The sequence below is a fragment of the Notolepis coatsorum genome (genome assembly GCF_963971535.1).
Source record: "Notolepis coatsorum genome assembly, chromosome: 11".
NCBI lineage: Eukaryota > Metazoa > Chordata > Actinopteri > Aulopiformes > Paralepididae > Notolepis > Notolepis coatsorum.
In genome coordinates this window covers 26,206,391-26,228,212 of record NC_140175.1, presented here as the reverse complement: position 1 = coordinate 26,228,212, position 21,822 = coordinate 26,206,391, and the positions used below count along the sequence as shown (strand labels likewise).

At 43.8% G+C, this 21,822-nt stretch overlaps 1 protein-coding gene across 1 annotated transcript in view; it reads left to right on the top strand.

Moving 5' to 3' along the window:
• Positions 1-21,822, top strand: part of niban2a (niban apoptosis regulator 2a) — an 80,012-nt gene that overhangs the window by 5,399 nt on the left and 52,791 nt on the right. Inside the window, exons 2-4 of the mRNA XM_084325480.1 lie at positions 11,968-12,098; positions 19,205-19,333; positions 20,279-20,384. Coding sequence (XP_084181606.1) covers positions 11,968-12,098; positions 19,205-19,333; positions 20,279-20,384 — 366 coding nt within the window. The remainder of the gene's footprint in view (positions 1-11,967; positions 12,099-19,204; positions 19,334-20,278; positions 20,385-21,822) is intronic.

The following is a 21,822-nucleotide window of genomic DNA, read 5'->3' as shown; positions in this document are numbered from 1 at the left end:
TGCTAAATTCAGATTCCGGTTTTCTCTCCATACTCATCCTCCTCGACCTCAGCGCTGCTTTTGACACCATTGATCACAACATCCTACTCTCCCGTTTAGAACACACAGTTGGCATCACAGGCTCCGCTCTCCACCTATTTCACTCCTATCTATCAGACAGACAGCAGTTCTACCATGGACGGTCATACCTCAACTTCTTTCCCTGTTACATCTGGTGTCCCCCAAGGCTCAGTCCTTGGTCCCATACTTTTCTCCCTCTATATGTTACCCCTCTGCCACATATTCAGAACACATGGTCTCCAATATCACTGCTACGCCGATGACACACAGTTATACATCCACTCCCCTCTCGACACCACTGCTGCTACTACTGCCCTCTCCTCCTGCCTCTCTGAGATAAAAATCTGGATGAATCACAACCTTCTCCAACTCAACAGTACTAAAACTGAAATCCTTCTAATAGGCCCACCTCACCTTCTCCGTAAAAACCCTGACTGCTCCATATCCATCAACAACCACTCTATCCTCCCCCACAGTGAAAAACTTGGGTGTTCTATTTGACCCCGAACTATCATTCGAACCACACATCAATAACATCACCAAGATATGTTACTTTCACCTCAGGAACATTTCTCGCATTAGACCACTACTGTCCCCGTCCGACACTGAAAAGCTGGTTCATGGGGGAGCTCCAGTAGCTCACTGCGTACCTCGAGCGCTATTTCGGCGCCGGGGACAACCGTGCTCGTCACGGATCTGGGGTTAGCGAGTTCGATTCCCGGACTGCAGCCGTATCTTTCTCAGAGTGTCTTCCCCCCATCTGTACCCATTCAAACCTGTTTCTGTCGGTCATTCTTGACCAGAGAAAAATGCGATAAACGCAAAAAAGAGCCAGCGGAATGGCCAAAGTTTAAAAAAAGAAAAGCTGGTTCATGCCCTTATTTTCTCCCGTCTAGGTTACTGTAATGCATTGCTCATTGGCTCAACATCTAAATCCCTCCATAAACTTCAACTAGTTCAGAACACCTCAGCCCGCAACATCACCCACCCACTGCCCCGAGTTCTCCCACATCACACCTGTCCACTCCTCTCCTCACTTTACTGGCTCCCTGTTAAGTATAGGATTGACTTTAAGATCTGTCTCCTCACTTAGAAAGCCCTCCACTCCCTAGCATCTGCTTACTACAACCTCCTTCAACACTACACTCCCTCCCGCTCACTCCGCTCATCCAACGTAGCCCTTCTGAGCACACCACACTACCGCCTTGAGTCCACAGAAAACAAATCATTCTCCTCCTCTGCTCCCCGACTCTGGAATCAACTCCCATCGCACATCAAAGAAGGCCCATCCGTAGAAACATTTAAGTCCCACCTCAAAACCCACCTGTTCAACCTTGCATACCCTCACTCCTGACCCGCCAACCCCTGCATCACTTACATTTTCACATCTGTACACACCTATATATTAGTATTATTATGATTTATTTTTATTTTTTATTATTATTTATTTACATTTTCTCTCTGCCTTGTCTCTAAGCTGTCTCACTTTCTCTGTAGTATCCCCACCATGTTGTCATTGTGAAAGTACTGTGTTTGTCCATGTACTGTAATGCAATGTCTGTAAAGTGCTTTGAGATACCTTATGTAAGGCGCTATATAAAATACATTTATTATTGTTGTTGTTATTATTATCAAAGGGAATCAGACTTACTATTGAAAACCAAATGTAGCCTATAACTTCAGAAATACACGGGTATCACTATCAATCTGAAAAGGTGTTTTTTTTCTTAATCTACGTTGAAAGGCTTTTTGGAGATGCCAGATTATCACCCGACATTAGGACAGACGACCCCTTTGCTGCCGGGAGTAACTGCTCCTTCGATCTGATTCTATCAAAGGGAATCAGACTTGAGATCATGAAGCCCTCTGGGGGAGTCGCACAGCTGGCCATTCACTGCCTCTGTACCGGTTCAGAATCCTAAACTTGTCAGTACTGATCTGATCCATTACTTTTCCTGAACCACAGACGTCCACTTGCACTATTCGTTTGGGGTCACTGGACAAAGACGATTAAGCTATTTAATTTAATTTAATTTAATGTTTATTTGATAGGGACAGATGCAGTATACATGGAGAATTGCACAACAATGATCCAATACAATGCCTCACAGCATGTATAGGTACTGCTAATTTCCAATGTCTGGCCCTAGAAGGGCCTAAAATAACAGACATGTTCACAGACAAGAGAGTCAAATCTTGTAGTACATTTTGTTGACCTTATAGGAATAATAGTATGGCATACATTACATACATATATATATACACACACACACACACACACACACACACACACACACACACACACACACACACACACACACACACACACACACACACACACACACACACACACACACACACACACACGTACAGAGACATACACATATGCGTACATACCACCCCACCCCTACACATGACTACATGATTGATTGGCTTTTAAAAAGTCCTTCAGTCAAATTTTTTTAATGTTGAGAATTTTTGGTCTGTTTTGAGTAGGCGTCACATTCCATGTATTAGTTCCCTTTATAGTAAAGTACGTCTGGTCAAAGGAGGTATTCCGGTACGATGCTTCACAGTTCCCCCTGCAGTGGTGCCCCTAGTGGACAGTCAGTTCCCTGCAGTGGTGTCCCTAGTGCAGTGATTCCCAACCTGGGGTCCGCGGCGCAGGGGGTCCGCCAGACCACAGATGATTTGAGGTCTCTTTTTTTAATTTTTTTTTTTTTATCATCAGAAGCATGAATAGTCTCTCCACTACAATAAAAAATAAAGATAAATAAATAAACATCTAGACATGATTTTTGAACGTTAACAGTAGGCTACCGGGTAGCCGCTAAAACGCGAATCAGTTGACTGTATCACTTTCTGTAGCTAGCCTAGCACGCTAGTTAACTTTCTCGGCTCGTCTGCAGTCAGCCGCCAGAGGCGAAAATGTGTGACAAACGAAAAGGAGATGACGGCAGCTCATCTGCAAAAAAAGTTAGGACCTACAGCAATCGCGAAAATTACATCACCATGGGCTTCACTGAGGGACCAGACAAACGACCTGAGTGTGTGATTTGTGGAGAAAAGTTGGCAAACTCGAGCCTGAAGCCCAGCAAGCTGAAGAGACATCAGGCGTCTAAGCACCCAGAAACCGTTGGGAAGGATCCAGACTTTTTTCGGAGGAAAGAACAGTCTCTCAAGGCGAACAAGCCTGTTGATGTTAGAGTAGCGTGGAGCAGGGGTGGCAGTGATTTACAGAAGGCTACCGAAGCCTCCTTTGAGTGTTCGCTTTTAATTGCAAAAGCAAAGAAACCGCACAATATTGGCGAGCAGCTCATCAAACCAGCCTGCATCAAAATGGTTTAGAAACTGTGCGGCCCACAGGTGGCGGATAAACTAAAATCAGTACCACTCTCGAACAATGTAGTGAAAGACCGAATTGATAAGATGTCAAGTGATTGCGAGCAGCAGCTGTCAGAAAAGCTTAGAAAGGGTCCATTTGCCATACAACTTGATGAAACTACAACTGTCGCAGACGAGGCTGTGCTCATCGTTTATGTGCAATATATTGAAAATGAGGATCTGAACCAGGACATTCTCATGTCAGTCAACCTTACTACCACCACTCGAGGTGAGGATATTTTTACTGCAGTGGATTCTTACTTCATTCAACATAAATGCAAACCGTTCACCATTAGGGCCTGATTTGAGAGGATGAATACAGGATTTGAATATTGGCCAAAATTTTGAAATACATATGGTGCAAGATTAGATTTGTTGATTGAAGGCACAAGTCAAAGAAGCATAGTGGGTCTAATTATGATGCATATGCCTGTGTATAAGCAGTTTGTTATTAAAATGACAAAAAAAAAGTATTAAACCCAGCTAGGACAGATTCTCTCTGCTACTGATTGGAATTTCCTGTCTCATATTTAGTTTAATTTGTTGCATTGATTTGTTCCATAAATGCAAACCGTTCACCATTAGGGACTGATTTGAGAGGATGAATACAGGATTTGAATATTGGCCAAACATTTTGAAATGCATATGGTGCAAGATGAGATTTGTTGATTGAAGGCACAAGTCAAAGAAGCATAGTGGGTCTAATTGTGATGCATATGCCTGTGTATAAGCAGTTTGTTATTAAAATGAAAAAAAAAAAAGTATTTTATGGTATCTTATTAGGAGGGGGTCCGCGAATTTCATCAGAGATGTTTGGGGGTCCCTGGGGGGAAAAAGGTTGGGAACCACTGCCCTAGTGGACCGTCCAAAGGCCTGTAACGGCTGCACCAGGTCACAGAGAGCATGGCAAGCCTGGCCGGCCACGTGTAGCCTTTTTACAACGCATCCGCGTTTCCGGCGCTCTGATTGGCCAGGTCATGTGACATGTGCGCCCAATAGCGTGTTTGCCCATTTCCGCGTCGAAACAGCCTGCAAAACTACCTGGCGTTCTATCGCCATGCTCTAGGACAAACTCTAACCTTAACCAACTTCGAAGAGTGCCTAAGCTTAACCAGTGTAGACACTTGCCGTCCCACGATTGGCGCTCATGTCACATGACCTGGCCAATCAGAGCACAAAACGGGAACCCGGAAACGCCGATGCGTTGTAAAAAAGGCTTCAAGCAGCCTGGCCACGTAAACACTTGCCGATAAGATGGGCGTTTTGCAAATGCAATGTCGTAGCATGTTCAGGTTCAGTGTTGTGATATTATTGTCCAATATTATTACTGTATGATTGTGTATGACCTCTCTAAGGGTTTAGTCACTGATGATGAACTTGCCTGCGACTATGAGGCAGCACCGTAACTGAGGTGTGAGAGAGAGAGCGCATAATATATTCTTTATGTTAGACAGTCTCTGATTAGTCTGAATGTGTAACAGAATACAGATTGACCTTTACAGTTCTACTAATTGCTTTTAACATGTTTGTCAAATTCCAAGTGAGGTTCCAACATTAGACCTCCACATTTGACCTCAGAAACTATAGCTTAGCACGATGAATGGAAGCGGACAGTGCCGGTTAGCCTTCGGGGGAGAGGTATTAGTTGGACAACAATGCCTAGGCTAACCAGTCATGTCCGCTTCCATTCATTGTGCTAAGCTAGGCTAACATGCAGCCAGATAGCTTTCTACTGAACGCACAGAGAGGAAACTTATATCTATCTTCTTGTCTCGCTCTGGAGAAGACGGTAAGCTAATTTCCCAAAATTGTTGCTGTGTTCCTTTAACATCTAGCTCAGTTGATGTGGGCCGTCTTTCGGAAGAAAAACATATAGTAGTAAATATTAAATAACAGCTCCAGTAGAGAGCTCCGACATGCTTCTACAGGTATGTAGCCCAAATGCAGAAAATCCACATTTGATTTCTGACATGTTAAGACACGGGGCTCATGGCTCTTGGTGTCAATGTTTAGTATTGGGGACATTTTCTGAATCAATATACCCTCTTTTAGCCTGATCTAGACCCGCAACACCGGTATCATAGTCCCAAAGCCAAGCCTCCACTCCACAGTGTAGTGGACTATAATAAGACCCGGTGCCACATCCTTTCCTCTGTGTGCGAGGGCAGGAATGTGTGTGTGTGTGTGTGTGTGTGTCTAGTGCGCGCTGCTTGCCCACTCTGCTGGCTTTGGCACTGTAGCAAGTGGAAAGTATAGTCTGTGGAATAGCAGCTCATCGCCCAGACGGTCTCTCAGCGTGTTGCCATGTGAATCGAGGACGTCTCTCTAGTCGAAACACAGCTGTCCGGTCTGGTGGAGAGACACAGAGGATGACAACATGGAGGCAGCGGCGGATGACACCGCTTGGCTGGCCCCCCCGATATAGTGGGAGATAATAACCGATACACCCTCATATGACTTAGAGCTTCTAAAGCCGCCGTGGGATAGGGGACTAGCTAAGCATTCTAGGGGTTAGCCTGCTGGTACAACAAGAGATGTGTGTTGTTGAGTGAATCCATCACAGATGAGAGGAAAAGGCCTAGTAGGGGATTAGGAGAACTAAGGGGCTGTGTCTCTCTTTTGTGTCTGGCGTCGGCGCGTTTGTGCGTACTGTAGGTGTGTGTGTGTGTGTACCATGTGTGTGTACCATATGTGTGTGTGTGACTGTGTACCGTACATGTGTGTGTGTGTACCATATGTGTGCAGATTCAGTGGATGAATGCCAGTCAATGCAATGTCCTCACATAGTTAATGCTAACACGCACGCGTGTGTATGTGTGCACAAGCGTGCGAGTGTGTGTATGTACTGTATGTGTGTGTGTGTGTGTGTGGTTGTCCTGTCTCTCCCACCTCCTCCACAGTCTCTCTCTATCCTGTGTTGTCATGTCTTTCCTTCCTTCCCTCCTACGTCAGGCTGCTGCCTCCTTCCTGTATCGCCGAGCTTCCATAAACATCTCCCCAGTCCTCAACACACTGATACGCTCGCGGTAGAACTCTCCCAAGACCCAGGTCACGTAGACTTCTTGGATCCCCTCCAGCAGCTGATACATAAGACGTCTCACTTTGTTCCATGATTGACTTTATAGTCCGTTGAGTTTTATACAGTAATAGTAAGTAGGTCGACTGTATGTTCAGAGCAGTATCCTGGGCGATATGGCCAGTATCATATCACCATCATTCTTCTTGGTTTTGACGGTATAGCGGTATTTGACTGTATTTTGTTTCCCAGCACAATTTAGCTAGTGTGATGTGACATATATTGTACGTCTTTAACTGGGGCGACAGTGGCTCAGGAGGTAGAGCAGTCGTCTGGTAATGGGAAGGTTCCCGATTCGATTCCAACTCCTCCCAACAGCGTGTCAAAGTGTCTTTGAGCAAGATACTTAACCCCTAACTGCTCCTGATGATTGGGTCGGCACTTTGCATGGTTGCTTCCGCCGTCGGTGTGTGAATGAATGAATGGGTGAATGTCAGGCATAAGTTGTAAAGCGATTTGGATAAAAGCGCTATATAAATGCAGTCCATTTGAACTTGGAATACAATAGTCACAGACAGTGCCATTTCGTAAAAAAAAAAATTATATTTTCTTTTATTAGCTGCGGCCAGAAGCTCTATATAGGTCACTCTGTCGGTTGCTTGGTCAGTTGATCGGTCCACAAAATCACCCTTGGAGGCTGTGTGTGTGTACCTGCCAGTTGGCTAAAAGGGGGCGTGGTAATGGGAGTGGCCTATCTCAAAAAGGTGCAGTACTTCCAAATGGATTTACAGACTTGCACAAGATTTTGTGGAAAGGTTGGTCGTTGACTCGTTACCCAAAGGACAACTGATTAACTGTTCATTCCAATTGGTAAAAGGGGGAGTGGGAGTGGCCTAGTACTCACTGTTTCAACTGAACTTGAGTGGTGCTGTTTTAACATTTTTATTTTATTTTATTTTATATATTATTATTATTATTATTATTGTTATATATTTTTTATACATCTGGTTACCACCAAAAGGTCCACCAAAAGTGCCTGTTTGTGCCAATGAAACAAATCTTGCTTGCTTTGTTGCAGGAAGCTGGAAGCTGTGGAGCATGGGTAGGACATGGGAAAATATGTTTTTTAGCTTAGAGTTATCCAAAAGATAATTGTGCATTTCCAAATTGTGCCAACAACATGTCGCCCACTTTGCGTAGCGTTCATATACCAATGATATGGACATGCTGTTCCATGAGCGAAGATACCTGCTGCAGACAGAGAGTGGAGGTAATTATTACAAATGGTAACTGACTGTTTTGACTGACAATAAGTATCGGTATATAGGTGTTTGCACCTACGTCACGGTTTGGTCAGTAACCTGGATGCGCGGCCATTGTGGAGATACTGGGATTTAAACATCAGAATGGATTGCACGCTGAATGTTCGATTTTAGTAGATTTCTTGGATTTTAGGATGTCTAAACCACATAAAAGCGCGTGGAAAACACAGCAACAATTGACCATTTTGAGCAACAATAACCATGAACAGTTGTGAGTTCGGTTGCGTTGGTTACGTTCAGTATCTCCGAAATGGCCGACTTCTGGTTTGATGGCACGCCGTGAAAACACTCTATTGATGTGCATTGTTATGTCCGCGGAGCGAGGCATAATAGAATCGATAGCGTGCCACTTGTTATCTCGCCATTTTTCTATTTTTCTTCCATCCCAATTTCGTATTGTCCAATTCTCCCCTCCCCTGTCTCGAACGTTGCTAGACCATGCCTCCCACTGGTCGGCTGCAATGTGGACGAAGCCTTACATCATGTGTCCCCTCCGGTACACGAGGAGGCAGCCGTCGCATCTTTTCACCTGTACAGCGCGATCTCTCAGTGGCGAGGAGTAACGCGTGGGAGGCTCACGCTGCCCCCGATACTTCCTGATTCTGCTGTACAGGCGCACCAACCGACCTGTAGGAGTCGCTAGTGTCCACAACGTCCAATCCCCACCCACCGGCTTTCCCACCCCCTAATACTGCCAATTGTATTAGTATGACGACCGGCCAAGCCGGAAGCAACGCTGAGAGCTGGGCTCGAACCTGGGCCGCCCCCTATCTCCCTGTCTCCGGCTGTCTCGGAGCAATGACCGGAGTGTTGAATGTCCCGTGTTTAAGACGGGGAGGATGCGACCCTCTTTGCGCCGCCCCTGTGCCTCAAATAGATTCGCTATCAGCTCTATCTTTAATCTTTCAAAATGTTCAGTTGCTATCAGCTCTATCTTTAATCTTTCAAAATGTTCAGTTGCTATTGCATGCACTCATCTGTGTTTAACTACACACTTGAGTGCATGCTTACCAACTGTTAGTCTGCAACACTACTAGACATCTAAGAAGGGAGATCCCCCCTTGAATGGCCCTTCTAAGGTTTCTCTCCTCCACACTGCCTGTGGAGCATTTTTTCCCTATTGTTAGGTTTTAGTGAGTTTTTCCTTACCTTCGCGTGGGGTATGTCTGGGAGTGCTTGCATTCTTTCATTTATTTGCATTTATTTAAAATTAAATAAAATTTGTTGGACCTTATGGTGTTCTTGTTCTGTTCTTGACTTATTGTTATGTTTTTTTCTTGACTTGTTTAAAGAAGACGTGTACGGCCCATGGGGACATTAACGTGTGTTGTCGGGCCTTACAAATAAATTTGATTTGATTTGATCCTGCGTTGGTGGCGAGCGCCTTGCCCACTGCGCCACTTAGCCGCCCCGCTATAAGATGTGTTCTAAAAATAGTTTTCGCTAAACAATTGCTCAAGCACTACTCAAGTAATTCATGCGAGTACTCGATCTGGGAAAACATGAATCTTGCCCATCCCTATACACACTGCATGCACTTATGCGGTAACAGCTATTGCGCTTGTTTTTGATATTGCTGCAAGGACATATACAGTATGTATATATATATTTATGATCTATTACTATGTAGGCCATTATATCATGAATGACAGTATTGTAAAAATCCATACCTTTGCATGGATTTATGACCTCCCAGCTAGGACTGCTGGCAAAAGAAAATCATAATTATTTTGGACAATATTGAAATCACTATTCAACACGATTACTCATTGACTTTGCAAACATGTGCATTTGTTGAACTTTTTATTTATTTTTTATTTACTTTAAATATAATTCAACTGAAGAACAAAAACATGACCTGGTTAAAAGTCGATCTTGTTTTCATAATAGTTGGAAGCCAATATTGTAATTGAAAATAAAATGTGATGAATTGCCCAGCCCTGTCTCCAACTATCTCTTACCAGCATTTGAACAAAGTGTCCCAGCATTCAAATGCGTCGCGCTTGCAACTATAGACCTATGCAAAAGCAGCTCTCATTCTCTGCAGACTGTGTACAGTGCTGTGTGGCTTTTATGAAGTGTTGAAAGAAACATTTGTTTAATTTTGCTACATGGTGCTTTTCATAACAGACTGATAGAAGCTGGTAAATATTATGTCCATTGTTATACACTCGCTCTTGCTTCTGTGTGAGAACTCGGGAGATTAAGTTATTGGCCAGTGAATCAGAATTTGTGTTTTCTGTATATCCCTCTTAGATACACACACACGCACACACACACACACACACACACACACACACACACACACACACACACACACACACACACACACACACACACACACACACACCTACACACACACACACACACACACACACACACACACACACACACACCTACACACACACACACACACACACACACACCTACACACACACACACACACACCTACACACACACACACACACACACACACACACACACACACACACACACACACACACACACACACACACACACACACACACACAGCCCCGCTACACATTTTCTCAGAGCTCATAGTGAGGAAGGGTTACAATTATTTTGTACACTGTACCAAAACTGTCCCACTACACTTTTATTCACCCTAAACTAAAAAAGTTGTTGCACATTAATTCAGACGTTTTTCCATCTACCATACTGTGACCGTCCCTAAATCTGGTTTGTCGAAAACTATTATCGTCCTCCCCCAGAATTCTGGAACGGTCATCATTTTCAAGCCCTGAATGAGTTGTAATAATGAGATATTGTAGTCTCATAGCCTTTTGGGGCTTGTCTTCAGCTCTCCTACCTGTCTGCCTCTCCTACCTGTCTGCCTCTCCTACCTGTCTGCCTCTCCTACCTGTCTGCCTCTCCTACCTGTCTGCCTCTCCTACCTGTCTGCCTCTCCTACCTGTCTGCCTCTCCATGCCCGCAGCCCCTCTCATGTTTAAAGCTCTTAGTCCAGTAGCCTAACCAAGCATCACATGATTCCTGATCTCTCTGCTCTACTCCCAGCCTCCTTAAAGGAATCCATTTGGAAAATCCCATGGGATTAGTATCCAATAGGATTTGATCGTATTTTACTATACTATTGGAGAGTCTAGTGTGTGATTATAAGATAGAGATTTTCCAAGCATCAAAAATGATCCAGATCTGCTGGTTGGATCAGCAGGTGAATTAGTTGTATTTACAACTACAGTATGCTGGCCATGTTGTCTCCCTCATGGTCTGTGATGTCAGAACAGAACTAACCTGAGCTGGTTGTCGATGTTATTTATTTTTCCTTTTTGCAAGTTTTCTTCCCTACCGTTATGTTCAGATTTAATTTATAGTGTTGTGACTTGATTTCCGAAAAGTTATAAATGTAGTACTGTACAATTTAACGGCACTATGCAGCAGCGCTACTCACACTGACCGGTTGTGCACAATCCACGCTTGATCCTGGGATTATTATTATATATATAAGAGGATGAGTCAGTGTTCTGACAATGTCTCCTCCCTGACACAAATGGCATAAGAAGTAGCCTACATTGTCTCCCAGTGTGAACGTCTTCCATGAGTGAATGAATGACTTAAAGATACTATAAGTGGAATATTTTTGTTAAAATAAGTGTTAACTGGCTCTACATTCCGACAGCCCTTGCTGATTGTTTGTTCAGTAACATGGGTCTCCCAGTCCCTTCCGCTCTGCCGTAAATATAAACATAAATATTCTGATATCCCGTTCCCACTTTATCCAATCAGGAGAGAGAACTAGAGATAGAGAACTCTAGTTATATATTTTTTGTAATTATTTCAAGACATTTTACCAAGCCAAATTTGCTTACTACTGCACTAGCAGTTTATTTTACACGTTTGCTTAAAACTAGGTTTAATTTCTTATTTTTGCAGTGAGAGTTCTCTCTCCTGGTTGAATAAAGTAGGAATCTTACTGCAGAGCGGAGGGACTGGGAGACCCCTGACCAAACACTCTATATAAATGATGACTGTCGGAATTTAGAGCTTCTTAACACTTATTTTAACATGTAGAACAAAAATATCACTTACAGCACCTTTTTAATTATGAGAATATTGAGGCTGCACCCTGTCGTCATCAAATCATTCTAGCTTCCCTGATCATGATGACTGTATCTTGTGTCTGTGTCTGTGTGTGTGTCTCCCCAGCTCAGACCAAAGTAGTGATGCAGGAGTTTGGAGGTATATACGAGCGGCAGTATGCAGTGGCCCTCTTCAACAGTGTCCGCTTCGAGATAGAAGGAGGGGTGGGGCCACAGTCACAACTCCTGCACAGGAAGGCAAGTATCTGCTCACTCTGTCTCTCTACCGCCTCTGGTCTCTCTCTCTCTCTCTCTCTCTCCCATCCTCCTGTTGATTCATCTGGGTTTCATCCCAATTGACCGGAGACGGAGTAGAGATGCAAAAAAACATGACCTATCTCAAGACAAACTTTGTTTTTCCGAGGGAAGCGACAGTCGTGATTGAAGGATCAACAAAAAGAGGGCAGGGTTTTTGAGATAGGCCGATCGCTCCCTTGCTTTTTTTCTCTCTCAATATTGTTTTGCCTCAACTTTCTCTTTTCGCATCAACTAGTCTATAAGGGCTGAGCAATATATTGGTATTCATCATATTTCATCTATGCGTGTTATCGTATTGTTTTTGATTTATATTGGGAATCGTGACACCGAATTTTATTGTCTAAATTAATCCGGGCACCGGTTGAGAGAGTGAGCAGTTTTAAGTACCTCGGAGTCCACATATCCGAGGACTTTACATTTACATTTACATTTAGTCATTTAGCTGATGATTTTATCCAAAGCGACTTACAAGTTCTGTACGACAAGTCATCAGGAAGGGTACAGCTCTATCAGCTGAGTAACAATGTTCATCAAATGTTCACTTTATTTTTACTGTAGCACACTCTCAGGGGCTCATACAGAAACAAGCATTTCATTATAAAGTATTCTGTATTTTGTTCTGACAAATAATAAACAAACTTGAACTTGAAACTTGAATCCTAAAAAGCAAATATTAAGTCAGATTTATAAAAGTCATTTCTAAAACATTTTAGAATGTCAGTTGAAAATGATTCACCTTGATCATATATCACACTCCCCATTATATTTCCAAGATGATGAACATCAACTGGATAATCTAATATTTCACAATACAGTATATATATTCATATGCAGATATTGTGATTAGGGATGTTCGATATTGGCTTTTTTACCGATATACGATATACCGATATTGTCCAACTTTAATTTCCGATACCGATATATGCAGGGTTCCCCCCCCCAAAAACAAAAACCGAATAATTTCAGGTAATTAACATTACATATCTCTTGTCGTGGAATTAACACAACATTATGCATACTTTTGACAATAAATAAAATAAGAATTTGTTCTTACTTGCTTGACTGGGTAAAATAAAGGTTAAATAAATGTAAAAAAAATGTTAAAAAAAATAAAAAGATATTTCTTTTTTCTTTTTGAAAACCGATACCGATATTTTCCGATATTACATTTGAATGCCAATATCGGCCGATAATATCGGACATCCCTAATTGTGATATACTGTATATTGATCTAGAAAAATCTCCTCCCGTGTTTGAGCCCTAGTATCAATCTCTCCTGATCCTTCTCCCCATCAGCTCTAGTCTGCAGTGTGAGGAGGTCATGTGCTACAGTTCAGCCACCGCGCTGCGCTGCTCCCTCGGCCGAGCTATAGGGGGCAGAGAGGAGACTCATGTGCTACAGTTCAGTCACCGCGCTGCTTCCTCCGGCCGAGCTATAGGGGGCAGAGAGGAGGTCATGTGCTACAGTTCAGTCACCGCGCTGCGCTGCTTCCTCCGGCCGAGCTATAGGGGGCAGAGAGGAGACTCATGTGCTACAGTTCAGTCACCGCGCTGCTTCCTCCGGCCGAGCTATAGGGGGCAGAGAGGAGACTCCTGTGCTACAGTTCAGTCACCACGGTGCGCTGCTTCCTCCGGCCAAGCTATAGGGGGCAGAGAGGAGACTCATGTGCTACAGTTCAGCCACTGCGCTGCGCTGCTTCCTCGGGCCGAGCTATAGGGGGCAGAGAGGAGACTCGTGTGCTACAGTTCAGCCACCGCGCTGCGCTGCTTCCTCGGGCCGAGCTATAGGGGGCAGAGAGGAGACTCGTGTGCTACAGTTCAGCCACCGGGCTGCGCTGCTTCCTCCGGCCGAGCTATAGGGGGCAGAGAGGAGGTCATGTGCTACAGTTCAGTCACCGCGCTGCGCTGCTTCCTCCGGCCGCACTATAGGGGGCAGAGAGGAGACTCATGTGCTACAGTTCAGCCACCGCGCTGCACTGCTTCCTCTGGCCGAGCTATAGGGGGCAGAGAGGAGACAGCCTCCCAGCGCTGTGTGTCTCTGTGGCTTCTATACCGCGGCACCGTGGGATCACTGAAGGGAAAGTGGAGCACATTTCACACATGAACAGTGATGTTGAGAAGAGGGTTATTATCACGGAGCGCTCCCTCCTCTCCTCGCTTGTGTACCAGTGTGCAAGTGACACGAGTGCACATGCAAAAAACACACACGAATGCACACGCGATCTCTCTCTCTCTCTCTCTCTCTCTCTCTCTCTCTCTCTCTCTCTCTCTCTCTCTCTCTCTCTCTCTCTCTCTCTCTCACTCTCACATACACACACTCACACAAATGAATGAATGAATGAATGAATGAATGAATGAATGAATGAATGAATGAAAACTTTATTTAACAGATTGCAGAATGGGTACAATACAGTACGGCTCAATACATACAATTGTTAAGGGGATGCAGACCTGAGAAAGACGTTTGTCTTGTTTCCATCAGGGTCCCCCATTTTCAATTCATATAGACATTTATGACATACACAACATACATGACATTTATGGCATAGGGACATATAGGTATTTAGTACTGATACATTTGTGACATAGGCGGTATTCAAATATACAGTACTGTTACCCCTAGATCCTGACAGAGTATATACATATGATGGGGAGGGGACTGTACATTAGGAGGGGGTGGGTGGGTGGGAGGGAAATATACATACGGCGGGGAGGGAATATATACATGCGGTGGGGAGGAGACTGTCTATTAGGAGGTGGTGGGGGTTTTGGGCATTTACGGTGGCCAGTTTCGAATTGCAGCCTCCCGTAGGTGCTCTTTAAGGGCGGTTTTGAATGTGGGCAGGGATTCACATTCCTTTACAGCTTTGGGTAGGGCGTTCCACATTGTTGTGGCATAATTGCGAAACGTGTTTAGTCCCTTGTTTGAGCCGAATCTGGGTTTAACATGATTTGTTGAGCATCCTCTGGTGTAGTGGTTGTGGTATTCACTGACCTTTGGGAAGTATTTTGACATGTACATGGGCACCCCGGTCGTATAGTGTATCTTGTAGACCAGGCCCATTGCAAGTTGCTGTACTCTGTCGTCTACTCTAAGCCATCCTAGGTTGTGGGCAGGGGTGAGGTGGGTTCTGGGGTTCAGGTCAAGTAGTAGTCTGACCAGTTTGTTTTGTGATGTTTGTAATTTTGTTTTAAGCGCCTTTGAGGTGCTTTGGTACCATGAGGTGCACGCATAGTCATAGTACCCTTGAATGAGTGCTCCTGCCAGAGTCTTCAGGGTATTCTTGTTTACCAGAGAGGAGATCCGGTACAAGAATCTAGTTCGTTGGTTGACTTTTTTTATTACATTGGATGCCATTTTGTCACAGGAAAGATTTGCCTCTAGGATGGAACCCAGGTAGGTAATTTCGTCTTTCCTTGTGACAATATTGTCACCCACTGTAACTGAGAATCCGTCGGTCTTGCTGAGTTTGTTATTTGAACCGAAGAGAATGGACTCTGTTTTGCCCATGTGTAATGATAGTTTGTTATCAGCGAGCCATATGCAGATTTTGCCTAGTTCCGTGCTGAGGGTTTTTTCAACCTGCAATTTGTTCTTGTCAGAGACCAGCAGGGCTGAGTCGTCCGCAAACAGGAACAAGTTGCAGTCACAGGCTGACGACATGTCATTTGCATAAATTAGGAAGAGTAGCGGTCCTAGTATGCTTCCTTGTGGAACACCACAGCTCACTGTGAGGGGGGGGGATAGAGTACCGTTTACCTCTACCATCTGTTCTCTCCCCTCCAGGTAGGATTGCATCCAGCTCACTGATAGGCTATCAAAACCAATTGCTTTTAGCTTGTCCATTAGAATGGAGTGATTGACAGTGTCGAAGGCCTTTTGTAGGTCCAGCATGACCATGCCGCAGTATTTGCCAGCGTCCACCTCTTGTTTGATGTGGTCGTTCAAATAGAGGAGGCATGTGTCAGTGGAGTGGGACGTTCTGAAGCCAGATTGGAATTCGTAGATTAGGTTTTTTTCCGCCAGGTACTTTTCGACCTGTTCGTAGACTATTTTCTCCATGACTTTCGAGATGGAGGTAAGAATAGAAACAGGGCGGTAGTTGCCTGGGTCTAATTTGCTGCCCTTTTTGTGTAGAGGGGTCACTCTCGCAATTTTGAAGTCCTTGGGGACGTGCCCCTGTCTTATAGAGAGGTTTATTATGTGTGTGATGACTGGGGTGATGGCGGCTGCTGCGTCTCTGAGGAATTTGGAGGGGATGTTGTCATGGCCAGTGGCCTTGTTAGGTTGGAGGGCGCTCAATTTTTTGAGTACCTCATCTGTTGTTACCATTTCGAGTTTGAAGTCGTCTTTGTGGACCCCTAGGTTTTTGTAGTATGCTACTATGTGTTCTACCCCATAATGCCCTGAGTGGGAGGGTAGTTTGTTTACCAGTGTTGTGGCTATGTTTGTGAAGAAGATGTTTAAGTAATTGGCTACATTACAGATGTAGATGAACAGATCACACACAAATCTCAAGGCAAATGAGAATGTTATTTGAATGGTTGAAAATGGGCACACACACCTCGGTACTCACCGGTATATTAGTCTGCCTGTTTGAGACTTTACTGTTAAATGAAATAGAGGATTTTCTTCTTCTTTCACAGAATGTTTTAGAATGACCATCTGTCCTCCATTTTGGAAGAAACGACGGTTGCTATGTGTTGATAAATGAGAAATACATCAAGAAATTTGTGTTTTTATGACTGGATTCTTGTAAACAATTCACAGTGAAACAGTAACATCATGCTTTTCCAAAGTTTCTTTTTTACTTTACCACTACACAGAAATTAGGCATTTTCTTTTGAAAATGGTTACCAATGGTTACCAGACAGCCATGTTGGAAGGGAGACAGCTACACGGACATCCCGTACAAGGCCTCTATTAGATCAAGAGTGCATGTGTTCATATGCCGTGCCGTGTGTGTGTATGTGTGTGTATGTGTGTGTGTGTGTGTGTGTGTGTGTGTGTGTGTGTGTGTGTGTGTGTGTGTGTGTGTGTGTGTGTGTGTGTGTGTGTGTGTGTGTGTGTGTGTGTGTGTGTGTGTGTGTGTGTGTGTGTGTGTGTGTGTGTGTGTGTGTGTGTGTGTGTGTGTGTGTGTGTGTGAAATTAAGAATTTCATTTTCCAGCCGACAACAAGCCAGCGAGTATGCTTTGAAACAGAGGGCACCCGTCTCCTTTTCAGTGCTCCATCAGTCCTCCATCCCTCTCCCCCTCCTCTGTCCCTCATTCCTTCCTTCCTTCCTCACCGGGATTAAGCTGTTTAAGTTACAGTATTACTTGATCTCTAAGACAGGAAACCTCAAAACAAAGTGAGTTGTGTGTGTATGTGTGTGCTCCTATGTAAACACTTGGTTCTTGGTTGAAACCAACCCCCCCCCCCAAGCTTGGATACGCTCGCGTCGAGCTTCGGGTTTCCGTCGTTATCAGGACAATGTAGCGACTCAGCCCGTTTCATTAATGTGTTCCCTGTGTGCCGGTCACCTCATAGCTTTATTGGATTAATAAAACCATCCGAATGTGAAATCCTGGTTAATGCCTAATGAATGTAGTAGCCTGGAAGCCCGGCTCATTCACTACCGCAGCCTGGGTTTCATGTGGCCTGGACCCGCTTCAGTGGGCGGGAGGACTGGCCTCGACAGACAAACCCCTCTCAGCCGATCGGCCTGTATTTCCAATAGGGTAAATCTGCAGTGCCGCAGACCGGGGCCTGTACTGTGTGTCGGGGCCTGTACTGTGCGGTGCACTACTGCGCATACAAGAAACAAAGTAACATATAATATAGGACACTAGAAACACCCTACTCTGTATGCGACATCATCAAATGCGGAAACCAATCAGGGGGCTGCGTTCTAGTTAGCAGTTAGAATGCAGTCCCCGATTGGCTCCGATTGCATTGCAATTTCGGGGAAATCCATGTGGCTACGAGGAAGGGCGGTCTGTATGGCAAAAAGTAGAAAGAAAAATGATGAATGCATTCAAGATCAAGTTCAAGTTTGTTTTTATTTGTCACGTATAAAGTAGCTACATGTACATTACAGTGAAATGCTTGGTTCTGTATGTGTATGAGCGCCTGAGAATGTGCTTCATACAGTAAAAAAAAGGTAAGTAAAAGAGGAATAACACTATACAATATACAATATACAAACTAAAGTACAACTTAAGTGCAATAAAGTAAAAATGCCGGCAATGAGGTACAAAATGCAGACAATGAGGTACAAAAACACTTTTTTAAAAGGCAAGGTGCAAAATGCAAATTAGGTGCATTTTAGACAGAGATCTCAATTCACTGCACGTAGTACACTGTAGGATTCTCACAATGCTAGCTGTGCTAGTTGTGGTGGTCCTGTAGATCAATTGGCTAGAACAGGGTTATATAATAACCAGGGGTAAGGGTTAGGGGTCAGGGGTCAAGGATGGGATTACCACTGGGGACACCCATTCATGAAATGGTTCAATGGGCTTCTCTGATTGAAAGGCGTAACTATCATTGGTATTTGTTTATTTTTAATGCCCTTATTGGTAAACCTCCCTCTTACATCACAACACTGTTGGAAGGGAATCTTGGAACCTATTCTACACGTTCAAATGACTGGTTCATGACCTCGAGTTTGCTCTGAACTAGGAAAAACTGCCTTTTCCTTTTATGCTTCCAACACCTGGAGTTCCCTCCAGCTGACTCTGCATTTAAAAGTATGATCTCCGACCACTGTGTTTAGACTTGTAACTCTCTCAGCTGATTTCTTTAAATAGTTTATGCTTATTTATTTATATGAAATTGCTGTCGAACTTCGTCTTGTTTTTGTAAGCTCGTCGTCGCTGTAAATGAGGGTAACCTCAGTTGAAATAAAGGTTTGAAATGAAATGAAATGCAGAAACAAAACAAAGAAACATAAATGTTGACGCTCATCCTAATGTAAGGCACCTTGGATGAAAAGCAGCATGTTGTGCGTTAAATCCCATTGCTGATTGTACCCGTACCTTCGTGTCTTCGTCTCTGAGGCAGGACCCTCTTGCGGACAAGTCCATCTTCTCCGGCAGTCTGTTCCAGTATCTGGAGGAGAACAAGAAATGGAGGAACCGCTTTGTCTTCGTGTCTCACAGCTACACCATCAGCCTCTATGAGAGCCGAGTGGTGAGTATGGTGTGACACAGTCTGTATTTACATACACACAAGTAACTAAATATTTGTACTTAAGTATAATCTTGAGGTACTTGTATTTTAATTTTAGGGAACTTTGCACTTTCACTCCACTACATTTCAAAGAAAATATTGTACTTTTTACTCCACTACATTTATCCGAAGCCATCAGCTACTAGTTACTTTGAAGAAAAAGATTTTGCATAGAAAACATGGCAAGAATTGGTCATTTGAAGCCTGCCAACTTCAAGAGGGCATAATCAGAGCAGCATAACTGTACCACATACCACTTTAACATTTAGAGGTCAATGGATCGAGGATTGAATGCTCCCAAGCACTGGAATACACAAACGTCATGTAGAATGTGTACTTTTACACATTTACAGTACATTTAGTCATTTAGCTGACGCTTTTATCCAAAGCAACTTACAAGTTCTGTAACTTGTAAGTCAGCAGGAAGGGTACAACCCTAGCAGCTAAGGCTAAGTAACAATGTTCATCAAACAGTGTTGGAACTTGAGTGCTAGTCTTTGATTGCATAGTACTAGTAAAGACATTAGCATAGTAGGTAGTAATATAAGCAAGGAAGATTATTTAGTAGCATGATAGTAAAAGACAGTATGAAAGTAAATAAAAAATGTGTATTACATTTTTTTATCTAAAGTACTTACTGTAGATACTTAAGTACATTCAATAGCAATACTTCTCTACTTTTACTTAAGTAAAGGAACTGTGTACTTCTTCCACCACTGACGCACGCACAACGCACACAGACCTTTTCTTCCATAATGTTCAGCTGAATCACTGCAAGTGGTTTGGATTCTTTGGAATCATTCGTAATCCTTTATAATTATTTATAATGCTTTGGGTTACGGTTGGTATTTGGGTGTGTTTTTCTCTTCTCTTTCAAACCCTCTCGTTGTCTCAACCCTCTGACAGGCACACGAGAGGGGCCTGCATCCCAAATCAACCATCGACTGTGCCGGATACAAGGTGTTGACATCGTTAGAGGAGTATATGGAACTGGTCAACACCAGTCTGCCAGGTAAGAGAGAGAGAGGAATGATATGGTAGGTAGGGTGTCAGGGAATGAGTGAGTCTAATGGTTAAGTACTGTTGTGTACAATATTTTATTGTCTAGATGAGAACCCGATAATGAACCCTACTACTAGATGTCGCCTCACCTGAATACTAATTTTGTCATTAAAAGTCAGGGAAAGTTTGTTTCTTGTTTGAGACCCAAATTACTTTTCTTCCCTCGTCGTCGTGGCTCGGACTCATTGAAGCATCACTAACCTGTTACTACTGTTGTCATGTGGGGAGCCACCAGCAGAAGGCCCTGTGGCTCATTTTGGGTCCCGAGCCATAGTTTCAGAAATCAGGATGTAAAGGATTCTTTAATGCTGGGTTTAAAGTGGCATATAAACATTTGTGGCTTTCATGAAATACGCTGACTAGGTGGAAACGACAATCTGCTTCAGTCATGAAGGGGAGATGTAGATCGTGAGGAGACGACGAGTTAAAGCTTTGAGACATGGATTGTGAGGATTTGAACCCGTCTTGGATTATGGAGATGTGATTTATAGACATGCTACTGCTTCCGTTCTTAAAGGAACACGCCAACGTTTTGGGAAATTAGCTTACCGTCTTCTCCAGAGAAAGACAAGAAGATAGATACCAGTGTCCTCTCTGCGTTCAGTAGAAAGCTATCTGGCTGCACGTTAGCCTAGCTTAGCACAATGAATGGAAGCGGACAGTGCCGGTTAGCCTAGGCATTGTTGTCCAACTAACACCTCTCCCGAAGGCTAACCGGCACTGTCCGCTTCCATTCATTGTGCTAAGCTAGGCTAACATGCGGCCAGATAGCTTTCTACTGAACGCACAGGGAGGAAACTGGTATCTATCTTCTTGTCTCTCTCTGGAGAAGACGGTAAGCTAATTTCCCAAAACGTTGGCGTGTTCCTTTAAGCTCTTAGATTCTGTATATCACTCAGCCCTCACATTTATCACCACCGGTGATGGTTATAGTACTCACCATTGTATCCTGTACAATAAGGTTGGGCGGTCCTCTGTGGCAGAGAGACATGATTTGCAGTGCACTGGCACCTATATCACTCCATTACCGGACTAGACCTCTGCACCTCATCATACTCGCTCCAGTGATTGGCTTGTTACACTTCAAACCCCCAGAGTTCACACAGAACTTGAAAGAAATCTGCTTTTAGCTTCTGTGCCCCCAGACACGTGGAATGTCTTAAAACTCAATACTTCAGTAACCGTTGGACAGTTTAAATCTTCAATTGTTTAATTGATTGACTTTCTTGTGTTTTTTTTCATTTTTATTCATCGTGTGTTGTATTTTTCAACCTCGTTTAAAAATGAGACTTGCACTCTCTGCGATTTTCGAGGCTAAATAAAGGTCGAATGAGTGAATGAATTTCCTCATTAGTTCCTAGTTAATCCTTATCACTGTGCCTCTAAAG